At 36.2% G+C, this 13,975-nt stretch overlaps 1 protein-coding gene across 1 annotated transcript in view; it reads left to right on the forward strand.

Annotated features, from left to right (window-relative positions):
• Nucleotides 1-204: 204 nt before the first annotated feature.
• CUNH18orf63 (chromosome unknown C18orf63 homolog) overlaps nucleotides 205-13,975 on the forward strand; it is a 29,842-nt gene continuing 16,071 nt past the window's right edge. Inside the window, exons 1-6 of the mRNA XM_027118865.1 lie at nucleotides 205-338; nucleotides 2,785-2,863; nucleotides 4,863-4,919; nucleotides 6,693-6,804; nucleotides 7,709-7,750; nucleotides 9,208-9,284. Of these exons, the coding sequence (XP_026974666.1) occupies nucleotides 205-338; nucleotides 2,785-2,863; nucleotides 4,863-4,919; nucleotides 6,693-6,804; nucleotides 7,709-7,750; nucleotides 9,208-9,284 (501 nt within the window). The remainder of the gene's footprint in view (nucleotides 339-2,784; nucleotides 2,864-4,862; nucleotides 4,920-6,692; nucleotides 6,805-7,708; nucleotides 7,751-9,207; nucleotides 9,285-13,975) is intronic.

Raw genomic sequence — 13,975 nt, forward strand, 5'->3', positions numbered from 1 at the left:
CGTTAGAAAACCTCAAAGGTAAAATGTGAATGATATTTAACTGCTGATGTTTGCTAACTTGTTTTTATCATCTTATACTAACACAATATCAAATATTCTGTAATGAATTGGTATTGAAACCCTATTGGTAAAATAGTTTGCTACCCTTTTATTGTTGTTTATTTTTAAAGGCCTGATTACTGAGACATTCAGTCAACAAGAAGTATGAATGACTCTAGGCAGCAGTCACTGTTCTTCATCACACTTCCAGATTTACACAAACTCTGTGCTGTCAGGATAATATTGAGTAATGGAGTGGCAGATAATGAGATGAGGAGTACACAGCTGAAGATATGCAGGTAAAAAAACACATCTTATAAATAAGACTTTATAAACTTTTTGAGACCTTTAAGAGCTGTTTTAGTAGTATCTCCTTTAAAGCAAAATACTCATTTACTCAATCTGTTTATATAATTTTGAAATAAAGGAATTCAGTTTTGTTCTAATCAGGTATATTGAATTACATTTAGGGGAGGACTTGAAATACTTGAGATAGACTATCTCACTGTTGAGTTTTTATATTTGTGGCTTCTTGTCTGATATTTTAATTTAAATATTTTATAGACATTGATGAATTAAATCAGGGTCCCAAAACATAGAGATAGTAATAAATATATATGAAGTACCTACTGTTTTTGAAGCACTTTAGGAGATACTGTAAACATTTTAGGTTAATATAATTTTTAAATTTTCAGGTTGATATAAGAGTATTTCTGAAGAGTATTTCTCCAAGAACTATCTTGAAATATGACCCAAAATAGTCTTCGAAAAACAGCTTAGTTGAAGCCTAAAGTATAACACTGTGATTACTGAGGTCCCACCATGTATCAGTCCCTTAAATTCTTTGAGACATTCAAAAAAGAACTCTTAGAATACGTAACAATATTATATCTGTAACTGAATTTCTTGGAGAGGAACAAACACGTATAAGATTGCTAGGGGCCAGAAATAAGACACTCTTGGGGTGTCCTCCATTTTGCTCTTATTTATAAAACTTTTCTCCTGCCCACTGTATATTTTCCCACTCAGGTGCAGCCAGGAGTCTGTACCCTTCCTGCTAAAGTACAATTTGATACTCATTGAGCATTCACTTGTGACCCCTTTGGGAAACAAATAAGTAGAAAACCTTAAGAGAGATTTTTTTGCTGTTCACCCTCATATGGGTCATGCCCAAAGAGAGGGGTGTTTTGACTCATCATTCCAGTCACTGACAAAGAGGCTGGAACAGAGACAGCAGAGACGTGGTTGTGTCAGACAAAGGCAGGCCTTGCAAAAGCACGTACCTGCTGCACCACAGTTCCAACAAAGATGAGGCCACCAGAAACAGATTGACCCATCTCACCTTTTGATGTAATCCCATACACGCACACTCCTGGTTTTTAAAATTTGTTTCCTTGATGATTAATAATTTTGAAAATTTTTACATTTCTACCTCTATTCCCTTTTATGTTTTTCCCATTTTTTCCAACAAAATTATTGATGGTAATTTGAATTGTAATGATTGTTGTTGTAAGTTCATTTGGCTTTTGAATACTGAACTAAAACTGCTACCCCACTTCATTCTGGCTTGGAAAAAAATTCCTTTTTGAAGAAAAAGCATCTAGTCAATAGTTCTCACACTAAAGTAGTTGATAACTTCACTGATGGGTGAATCCTTAGACTCTTTCCTCAAGTGCTTCTGACCACTACTTTTAAAAAAAAAAAGGAAAATGGAAGAAACAGGAATTTAAAAAGCTGGATTCTTCACAGTGGTTAGACTTTTTCAGGTCTATACTTAAGATAAAATTGGAGTTTGTTTTTTTTTTTTGCTGTACGCGGGCCTCTCACCGTCGTGGTCTCTACCCTTGCGGAGCACAGGCTCCGGACGCGCAGGCCCAGCGGCCATGGCTCACGGGCCCAGCCGCTCTGCGGCATGTGGGATCTTCCCGGAGCGGGGCACGAACCCGTGTCCCCTGCATCGGCAGGCGGACTCCCAACCACTGCGCCACCAGGGAAGCCCAAAATTGGAGTTTTAAAAGAGAAATTTTGGGGACTTCCTTGGTGGTCCAGTGGGTAAGACTCTGCACTCCCAATGCAGGGGGCCTGGGTTCGATCCCGGGTGGGGGAACTAGATCCTGCATGCATGCCACACCTAAGAGTTTGCATGCTGCAACTAAGAGTCCGCATGCTGCAACGAAGATCACACGTGCTGCAACTACGACCTGGCACAGCCAAAATAAATAAATAAAATTAAAGAGAAATTTTGGTTCACAGATGAAAGGAGTTAGGAAACAGATGCATGGACAAGTTTTCATATTAATATATCTAAAACTTTATAATTCTTGTAATTCAAATCTTGCCTGATTGCTTACAGTGTTCAAGGTAACATGCTAAGTGTGGGGAGAGATATAGAAATCTATAATACAATCCTTGGCTAGAAGAAACTTAAACTTTTGATTGGAACTAGGCAATTTTTTTTTTTTTTTTTGTGGTACGTGGGCCTCTCACTGTTGTGGCCTCTCTCATTGCGGAGCATAGGCTCCGGATGCACAGGCTCAGCAGCCGTGGCTCACGGGCCTAGCTGCTCCGCGGTATGTGGGATTTTCCCGGACCAGGGCACGAACCCGTGTCCCCTGCGTCAGCAGGCGGACTCTCAACCACTGCGCCACCAGGGAAGCCCGAACTAAGCAATTTTTAAATGTTCTGGTAAAGTAAAAACAGAGAGTGGGCAGTCCACTTTAAAATTAATACATTTCATCTCCACAGGCAATTGCTGTTTTTGCACCAAGATATCCTGACATCACCTGTACCTGAAATATTTACCCAAATTTGGGTGGTGATGGCGGTTAGTATTTTAACATTTTATAAAGTATTGTTACTAATTATTGGGAGCAATAGTGATAAACATTAATTCAGGTATTAATTATAGCTCAAATTGAACATGGTTTATGAAGACAAATTACGTTGTGTTGTAGGTTGATCAAACCATTAACAGACTTTAACTTTGATATACCTGATGTTTAAGATCCATTTTTGTGGATCTAAATTCATATTTAGTTTTCCCTGTCATTAATGTTAAGATAAAGATTATCAATGAATAAAATACGTTACAGCATAATTTCAAGATAGCACAGACTTAATCCTTTTCTTATATTTTATTCTTTAGAATTACATTTAATATAAAAGAAGCACAGACTTAATCCTTTTCTTACATTTTATTCTTTAGAATTACATTTAATATAAAAGAAGAAGTTTCTTGTTCCAGCAGATCTCCAATTGTTTTTAAAGAACTTAGGTCAATAGGTTTTTTTTTTTCTTTTGAATTTTATTTTATTTATTTTTTTATACAGCAGGTTCTTATTAGTTATCCATTTTATACATAGTAGTGTATATATGTCAATCCCAATCTCCCAATTCATCATCCCACCACATGCTGAATAGTTTTTTTTAATTTGGAAATTTCATTAAAATTTTTTCTTAGTAAAATTAGAACAAGAACTATATTTCCAGTGCTGTATATAACTGGGAATGGTAAATGAAGTACCAAGAATCTTTATAAAAATTATATTATCCTGAGATTTTTGTCAAAAATCTTTCTGAAAATCCTCTTATTCTGAGATTTTAATTCCCCAGAATCTAGTGAAATCAATATTTAATAACAATGCTGATAGACCATTCAAAATCTTCTTCAGGTCTTTTATTTCTCTTCTAGGTTTTATGGTTGTATGTCCGTCTTTTATCTTTTCATCCTTAATATAGCTTTTAAGAAAGACAAGCTGTTGGTGAACCAGTAGACAGTAAAGTCTCTTATTTGTGTTCTTTTCTACCTGAAAAAATTATGAAACAAGGAGGACATTGTTTTAGAGTTCTAGTAAATTCTAGTATCCTAATCTTAGCAAGAATAGTAAGAGGAAAATTGCCATCTAGAAATATGTTTTACTTTCTTACAAAGATATTACACGCTGTAAAAATTTTTACAAAAATATTTAAAATAGAAAATGGAATTATTACACATACTATTTTGAAACTTACCTTTTATTTCCCCATTAGCAGCCTGGGTATTGTTCTGTGTCAGTACATATATTTTACTCATTTTTAAGGATTTCATTGTATGGGTGTATAATAATTTAATTATTACCTTCTAATGCTCATCTGAGTTTCTAGTCTTGTGCTATTATAAACAATGCTTCAGAAAGTGGAAATTATATCATTTTTATTTATTTGGTAGTTTCTGTGGGTTAAATTCTTAAATGTTGGATTTCAGTACGTTTTAAACTATAATCTACATGCTGCTAAATTGTGCTCTGAAAAGCTTGTACTAGATTACATTTAATAAATAGTGTATGAGAGAACCTATATTTCGACATCCTCACAAGCACTAAATATTAGCAGTCTTTGCGTATCTGCCAATTTGTTAGGTTAAAAATATCGATAATATCTTCTTTTAATTTCTGTTTCATTGGTTAGTTGGAACACCTTGGCCTTTTGAACTTTCTCTTGATCTTCCATTTGTGTCCGTTTTCCTTATTCATGTTTAATAAATTATTGTTTATTAGGAAAGGTATTTAATGTTTATTATATGAACTTCATTGGCCTTTTCACTTATATGGTTTCTGGATTCGGGTCACTCCCAGAAAGGCTTTCCTCACTTTGGAATGTACCCACGGATTCTATTTCAGGAAGAGAATGATTATTACCCGCTTCTTTGTCCTGGGCATAGAAACTGTTGAGATGATGGTCCTCTGCTTTGCTCTGCTGTATAATGTTTAAATTCTTTATGTAGTGCATTATTTAATAATATATTTATGTTAAGTCCTTCTTATCAATGTGGATTTTTTTAATAGATACCATTTTATAAAGCTGGAAAACTTAATGCCTATATTGAAAAATATGGAGCTAAGGTAAGTTTTAAAAAGTATAATAATTCCAGACATTGTTTATATTGATTTTGTATTCAACTTCTTTTGTGAGTAAACAAAAATTGGAGTATCTTTCTCATAAGTTATTGCTATGCATGTGAAAGAACCCAACATTTTTTTTCCCAGAACAATTATTTTGTGCACATTTAGTAGAGAAAGACGGGAAGAGTCTTAATTTTGTTGGGTACTTTCTTGCAGGCATTTTATGTGGCATAATTTCACTTATCATCTGTATCTTCCAAGAATAAAATATCCCCATTTTTACAGGTGAAGAAAATGAAACCCAGAGAGGTGAAAATATTGTCCACAATCATATAGCTAATAAGTAGGGGAACAAAACAGTATAGATTGTATTTCCTGTGGTGGTGAGTGTCTGGATCTTAGCAAGAAAAAAAAATGAATACGTGGAGTTGAGCACCTGTCATGTCTCAGTTGCTTAGGCCGTGGAGACTTTGCTGGAGCTCCCTTCATGTCTCTGCATTGATCTCTGAGGCACTGTATTCTTGGTTATTCTAGCAGCCCATCCAGGCATCACTGCTGGCCTCTGTTCCTAGACCTAGTGGGGTTAGGGTTAATGAGGTTTTCGGTCATCTCCAAGATGAGATGCTTTCTTTAAGTTCTAGGATGATAAGATCTCAACAATACCCGGAGATTGTTTGCAGTTCCCTGAGAAATGTTTGAATAACCTGAAAGCTGGTTTTAGCCATCATTTACAATCTGTGGGAAGGCAGTATTCTTTCCCACCCTTGTGGAGACTTCATGATTATGCTCAGTTTTTCTTTATATAGATATTTTCTACATGATAATAATCACAGCAGGTATCTATAATATACTGAGCACTTTACTTGTTTCTGGAGATAAAGCTGTGAACCAGATAAACTTCCAGCCTTCAGGAATCTTAAAGTAGGAAATAATTCCCTCCTTTTTACTTATTGGGTGACAATTACTTTGGCTCGCTCACTTTTCTACATGCTAGCGAAGGCAATGGCAGTGTTTTCTTCTGGGCTACATTTGTAAGGACGTTTGTATAGCAAACAGCCCTGAGAAGTTTCCTCATATGCATGTGCTATTCCATATGTAACTGAATACTCAAGGAGGGACTCCGCTGATCTCAGAGTTTCTCTCTATGCAGCTCTCTTCTCTCAATACTTAACCCCCAAACTCTACCTTCTTTGGCCTCCCTGGACTCTCAGTTCTGTCTGCTCAACCCACAGAGCCCACTGCCTCTTCCAGGATTCCTCCTCCCTGCACTGCAGCCTGGAAACCCTCTTTAATCAATATGCTGGGGGTACTCATGAATTTCCCATCTGATCATTAAAAATTCTGTACAAGTAGAGATACTCTGCTGGTTGCATGTGTGCCCATGTAAATATTTAATTGTTTTGTGATATTGAACTAGAGTGAACCATAATGAGAAATATTACAGTGTAGTTCTGGACTTGTTTCCTTTGTGTACAGCAAAATACAAAGTAAAGTTTAAGGTCCTAGCACCGGAGCTCCAAAAATTTAGGCTTATTGAGCCAGGATAAGCAGGTAGAATTTGCCCATTATAGTCGTAGTTTCAAAGTGAATATATTTTAACACTTCTTTAACTTTAGAACCAGATAGGATTAGCTGTAGTGATGACTATAACTTATATCCAGGATATCCCAGTTTGTTAGGTGGTGATCTAAACACACAGACATTTTTCTCTGAGTTTATAGGGACATAACAATTGCTGTGAACTTGCCCATATTTTGTGCTTTAATATTTTAGGTGGAGGCTCCACAACGAGTAATTCCTGTAATTCTTCAAAACTGCCTTTCATATTCACTCACAGCTAGACTTGCTCCAGCCTGGAATAAAGCTGGCCATCTCTTGGTGCAAGGTGACTTTATCTCTTTCAGTCATTGGGGCTTTCTGAACTAGCTTACTGCTATTATGTACATGTGTTTTTAATTTTAAGATATATTATTTTTAGGGAATGGTTTTTAAAGCATAGCCCCAAACAAGGATTCTCAAGCAAGCCCACATCAACATAAGTGTCATCTCCTTACTTTGGGATTATATCTAGAGGGCTCCTAGTGTTTCTTTGAAAAAAAATGTTTTTATTATAGAATACTTGATGTTTAAAGAGGAATAAATATAAGTTATGTAGCATTATAATAAAATGAACACAAATTACCAGCATTGTTGGAACCAAAAGTCTGTTTGAATTTTTTGTTGAGATCTGTTTTCTAAATATTTTATACCAGGAATAAATATTTGAGGGAAGAACTGGGTATTTCTGTCCTTTTAATTGAAGAGATACTTTTTGAATGATTATATTTTTTCTCTGAATTGTCATTAGATATTCATATAAAACTTCATTTTATCTATTTATTCATTTATTTATTTTGGCTGTGTTGGGTCTTCATTGCTCCATGGGCTTTCTCTAGTTGTGGCGAGCGGGGGCTACTCTTCGTTGCAGAGCACGGGCTCTAGGCACACGGGCTTCAGTAGTTGTGGCACGCAGGCTCAGTAGTTGTGGCTCATGGGCTCTAGAGCGCAGGCTCCGTAGTTGTGGCGCATGGACTTAGCTGCTCCACAGCATGTGGGATCTTCCCAGACCAGGGATCGAACCTGTGTCCCCTGCATTGGCAGGTGGATTCTTAACCACTGCACCACCAGGGAAGTCCCTAAAATTGTATTTTAAAGCATTTTTCATAGCTTTGATAATTTTACATAAAAAGGTTATATTAAGCATGATTTATAAGTTTTAATAATATGGCATATCCTATGAATTTTTTAAGGAAGAGAATTTCTTTCTCAGATGGGAAAGCAAAGTGCTGTTGGTAAGTAAAAATACATAAGTTAATAGTTAAAACATTAATATAATAACAGTTTAAAGAATGGTACAGATGGTTAGGTTGTTCAAATCTTGATGATTAGGTTATATCAGAATTTAATCATATATTGTTATAATCACAGTTTTACTCAGGAAGTCACCTCTGGTTCAAAATATACGTTCTACTTACATAAGAAAAAAAATTCACTTCTCTTAATTGGAATAAAATCTATATTTTTAATTTCTCTACTTAAAGAAAACTGTGACCAAAAAGGAGTTTAATTCTGCAGGCATTTATAAAGTATAGTTTCCAGAGCCATATCATAAGATTTCTTTAGTACTGTTGTAAGTAAAAACTTTCTTTGGAGTACATGATTCTTTTTCTTCTTAAAAAAAAATGATTGTCTAAAGAGACACAGATGATCTAAAACACACAGTTTACAATATGGTTTAATCTAATTCTTTCATTGATGTGCATGGTTGTATTGCAGGTAGACATGTTCCTAAATAGTAGTCCAGAGATAGCAGATGGGGGAAATCCTGAGCCAAGTAGACATTATTGTCAGTCATGGTAGCTTTTACCACCATTTGGCCATAGCCTTAAATCTCAGACTAGCACATGTAATCCACAGAGTATTTGCTCTGAGTTGACTTCCAAGCTGAAGCCTATTTGCCCTCATTGCTCTGGTTTTATGTTTAAGTTGGACAGTGGCAGTCACTGTGTATTAGCTCTGGATGAACAGGTTCATTACCTAAATTTAGTTCCATCCCCAAACACTGTCAGGAGACTACAGCTGTCGGAGGTTAAAGATAACAGCTTAGGAGAGCAAAATTCCTCGCTCACGTGTTAGAATTTTTTCTTCTAGTTTTAGTGAATGTAATATTCTATGGCAAAACTGACAAATTGTAGATGTGTAACACTACCAGTACACCAGAAACCCCCTCGTGCTTTATTCCAGGTACCACTATCTGACTTGTATAAGTAATTTTAATCACAAGAAAGCAAGATAGAAGCCTTGGGGCTCTGAAATATCTGGAATATATCTGCCAGTATATTTGAGGACATTTGTTAGTAAGACTAGTGAAGTCAAAAGCATGGCCTGGTACCTCTTCTAATTTAAGAAGAGCCTTCATCTTTCACATATAATAGATGTCAGACTTCTAAAAAGTATTTGTTGAGTTTTCCTCTCAATTGTGGGATGTCTCATTTTTCTTATTGTAACCCTACCCTACACATGCATACCCACATATGCTTTTGTCTTCTTTTAGATGTCTCATCTATAGACCATCAAATATTATATGGTGATTATTTGAATTTTACCATGTGTGAAAAAATCCGTTCTTAACTGAGTTTCCAACTTGAATAAATTGAGTTAAATTAATTTCTTTTGTTACTAAAATACTTAATTTGATAGGATGGAGTAATAATTCCAGAAAGTTCATGGTTAATAATTTTATTTTCAGTATTAGACATCAATGTAACAGAAACTCAAGTTTGTCTAAGCATAGAAGCTTACACAATCAGACTGCCACCACCTCAGGTACCACATATTTTGATTTCTATAATTAACCTTACTATACTTACTGTATAATTAATATATTTATTATTATTACTGATATGCTAGGAGGTTTTAATTTTTAACAAGAAGAGTGATAAAGTTATTATTATTAAAATCCATATTATTAAATGCTTGCTATATTGATATTGTCCTAAATCTGTTTACCAAAGAAAACACGATTCTGTCAGTTTAACACAGATCTAATTATATTACTCCCTTGCTCAAAAATCTTTTTAGGTAGCATTCAAGACTCCACAACCCTGCCCTGCCTCAGCACCCACTTCGTGCCTCTTCTTTCATCTCCAAATATTAAAAATGCTATTTCAGCTCATACTAAATGTAATAACCCCCCATTGGCATTATTAGAGCTTTTTCTTTCTCATCTATTTTTTACACATAACAGTTTTTTCCTTCTTAGTGGAAGGATGTATCTTTTATTTTGCTGATTCTCATAGCACCCAGCATAGAATCTTACACATTAATGGTAACTCAGTAAATGTTATTTTCCTTCTTCTATGACAGTGGTTCTCAACAGAGAAGGATGGAGGGCAAAATTAGTGATTTTGTTCCCCGTGAGACATTTGTAATGTCTGGAGAAAACTTGGCTCTCACAAAGTGGGAGGGGTGTGTTGCTACTGGCATTTAGTGGATAGAGGCCAGGATCCTGCTAAATATTCTATAGTACACAGGACAGCAGCCCCACTCCCATCCCCACAAAGAGTTTTCCAGCCCAAACTGTCAGTAGTGTCCAGATTGAGAAACCCCACTCATAGCACAGATGACTCTTCCTTTGCTTAGAGTGCCCCTCTGAGTGGCTATACATTATGCTTATTCTTTAAGAGCCAGCTCAAATGCTACTTTATTCATTTCTCTATAATTTTTTGATTACCTGTTATGTTGAGGCAATAGACAAGTCAAAAACGAATAGGATCTACTTTCTGGCCTTCAAGAGTTATGTAAGCCAGTAGGAAAGCTGACCTGAATATAAATAATTGGAATCGTTACTGAGTCAAAGCTCGTACTGCCTGCTGCACAACAGTCCAGTAAATTGAAAGATGAGGCGTTTGGGCAAGGAGTAGTCACTTGCCAGCAGACCGAGACTGTGGTGGACTAGTATCCAAGAGACCCATTTTACCTGAGTTAGAGTTCAGGCTTCTTTTATACTAAAAAGGGAGGAGTGTGGCTAGTTGTTGCAAACTTCTCCGTGCCGAATTCTTTGTTCTTGCAGCTGTCCACGTAGGTCAGGTCACTATGTTCCTGTAAACCTCCAACAAGACAAGTGTTATTCTCTGTTCCACAACTTTTTATCTCTATATGAACGAAAAGTGTTATACCTTTAAAGGTCAAACCTGGGAGGCAGAGCCTTGAGAATGGGCCATCGTGTATATTTCAAGTTTGTTCTTCTCTGTTACAGATTGGGCGGCATAACATGAGTATCTGGTACTGATGAGGAACCTTCCCAAGGCTCCAAACCCACTGTGGTCTCTCACCCTCTTTTAAACCTTCACACTACTCTTCACCATGCTCACATACTTATTTGTATTTTTATTTAGTTAGTTACTTTAATATTATTTATTTATTTGGCTGTGCCAGGTCTTAGTTGTGCCACGTGGGATCTTTGTTGGGGCATGTGGAATGTTTAGTTGCGGCATGCAAACTCTTAGTTGCGGCATGTAGGATCTTGTTTCCTGACCAGGGATCGAACCCGGACCCCCTGCATTGGGAGCACGGAGTCTTAGCCACTGGACCACCAGGGAGGTCCCCCTATTTGTATTTTTAGAGTTATACTCATTTCTGTATCTCCAACTTGCCTTATAATTAGCTTCTTAGGGACCAATGTTGTGTTTTACTGCCCTTTGAATTTCCTACAGATGATACTTCTGTTTTATATATCTGAGATTTGAACCAATTAGAGAATGACAAAGAAGAGTATGACATATAGAGATCAGAACACCACCTTTATTACTAGGATGAGAATATAATTTATCATCCAAAATGAACACTTTTGAGAGTGAAAGGGGCACTAGCTAACCTAATGGGATACTGGCCCAATGTGTATGAACTGGGATATGTTAAAAATTAAAATGAGATCAATCAAAATTGTATTTATTAATTTATTGTGCATAAAGCTATAGTTTGTGAACTGGGAGTCTTCAAACCAACAGTGGAATGAAGCTCAGAGGTGTGTTGTTATAGGACGGCTTATATAGCAAAAATGTGGAAGCTGTTTAATCTTTATAATGATTGGTTATAGCAGTGGGGTTTCCAAATGACAGGGGATTGGTTAAAAGTTATTGTAGCATACCACTTTGGAAAACAGTGTGGTTCATTTATGATTTTTGGAGGCATTTACAAGAAATAATCTAAGTTAAATTTTGCTTGGGTTGCAGAATAAGCTAAATTAGGTTTTGCCTTTGTAGCTTAACTGGTATTGTCTGCCTAAGGAATTTTCAAGTTTGGTCTCCATTTTAATTATTTTAACAGATATACGGTCACACTGTTTATTACTGAAAAAGAAAAACAGCTACTGGGGAATGTGACCTGTCTGAACCCTAGAATTAGGTAGATTGACCCACGAACTTATGGCAGTAACAGAAACCCACAGATTCACTTGGGAGATCAGGCACCATTCCCAGTATGACTGAGAGAATACAGAACACTCTTTGCCAGCAGGCCAGCTCCCAAGAGGACGAGGTAGGAGTTGTCCCAATTTTACCAACCAGATAAGCCATCCCATCTGCCCTGGGAGGGGTGAGTGAAGGAGGAGAGTGACATCATGAATATGTGTTAGTACATCGTTCTCGACATGGAAGCAAACACCAGAAATGGGGGCGATACGCTCCTCTCTTCTGTTCAACATTTACACTCAACAGATGCTTGTTCAGTTTATTTAAATTGATTCCCTAAATTATAATTCTTCATCAGTTCCTCTAAATCTCACTTTACTTATACTTTTGATATGTCATTTTTCACCTCCAGACTGCTATAAAAATTAGTTTCATACATGTCTATGTTCCTACTAAGTTGTAATTTCTTTGAGAGTCTGGGTCCTGCCTTATTTACCTTTGTTCCCAATATACTAAAAGATAATTGGATTGAATTTTCATTTTATCAAAATCTAGTATTGGTTATAGGTCTGGAGTGGGGAATAAAGGTGAGGAGGAGGATATTTACCATCTCTCTCCTTTCCAGTTCATCTTCTACACTTTCATTCTCCTTATTAAAAATCTACCATGGCTTCTATTATCAATAAGATAAAATCTCAACTCTTTAGTATAATATACCAGTTGACCCAAATTCATCTCCCCCATCATTGCTCTCCAAGTAGCCAAACTACTAATTGTTTCTCAAAGATAACATGGTCTTTCATACTTGCATGTGTTTGCTCATACTGTTCTCCAAGCTTGTCGTGTCCATTCTCTGGCTTATCTTCTCACTCGTCTTTCAAGGCTTATTTCAGATATCACCCCTCTGTGAAGACTTACACAACTCCCAAGACTCATCTCTCTCTGTGCTCCCCTGGCCATGTGTATCGCATATTCTTGTCCACGTAACTATCTCATTAAACTTAGAAGTCTTAGAAGGAAGGGCCTGTGTCTTGATTGATTTTTCTATCATCAGAGCCTACCATACTACCTGTCACTCCAGTAAATATTTGTGGAATGAGTGGAAGGTTGAGTGGAGTAGAAGACTAATTTATATGTTGAACTAAGTGACATTTGTTTCTGTATCCTATTTAACTCCTGTGGGCTACAAATTAGTAGTTTTCTAAATTCTGATCTTTGATCCTATCTAGGCAAATTTTAAGACAGTTTATCATAATTCATTATGAGAAATGGGATTTTAGCCTTTATCTTTAGAGTTTAAATGGATTCAAGAAGTATTTGAAACAATAATTTACTCATTTATCAAATTTTAGACTATTTTAAACTTTAAAATAATGCATTCCTGACAGTTAAGTGTTTAAAAAGAAGTTTATATGCATAAACTGCCGTTTTACTGGTTGATGCTTTACGATTATAATTGAATCCACAGTTACATGAGGAACATATTCCAGAATAGCATTATGTAATCTTAATGCCTTGATCATTTAATTATACGGAAAATTTGGGAAATGGGCACCTGGAAACAAATTTGTATTTACTCCATAGACAACTATTTATTGGTTGTCATTATGTATATGTGCATGGTGCTGATGGAAGACATCTTTTCCTTCCAGAAGTTTTTATCTTGGTCAGAAGAAAAGGCATGCGCACACAACTTACCAGGAGAAAGGAACATTTCCTCAGCACCGGTTAAATTCACACACTGAAAAAATTCAGTGTAGGCTTAGAACTACATTAAAGTCCCCAGTTCTGCACTTAGTAGCAGTGCCTTTCTGGGCATGTTACTTAATTGCCCTGGATCTCTTGTAAATTGAAGGTAATGATATTTACCTCATACAATGTTAGGAGGTTAATGGGATAAAGTACATTAAGTGTACATAGTAGAGGTTCATAAAGGATGGCTATTGTTATTACTTTATAAGTAAATCGAGACACAGAGTTTAAGTAATTTGCTGTAGGTCATAAAGGTGAATAGATTCAGGATTTAGATTTTGTCCTTCCACTCTCTTCTTTCTACTACACTACATCATACTTCCTTCACCTAGGCTTGGGTTCCTTGGCTCAAAT

The sequence above is a fragment of the Aethalodelphis obliquidens genome, unplaced genomic scaffold, assembly GCF_003676395.1.
Source record: "Aethalodelphis obliquidens isolate GAN/ISIS:26980383/991018 unplaced genomic scaffold, ASM367639v1 scaffold19, whole genome shotgun sequence".
NCBI lineage: Eukaryota > Metazoa > Chordata > Mammalia > Artiodactyla > Delphinidae > Aethalodelphis > Aethalodelphis obliquidens.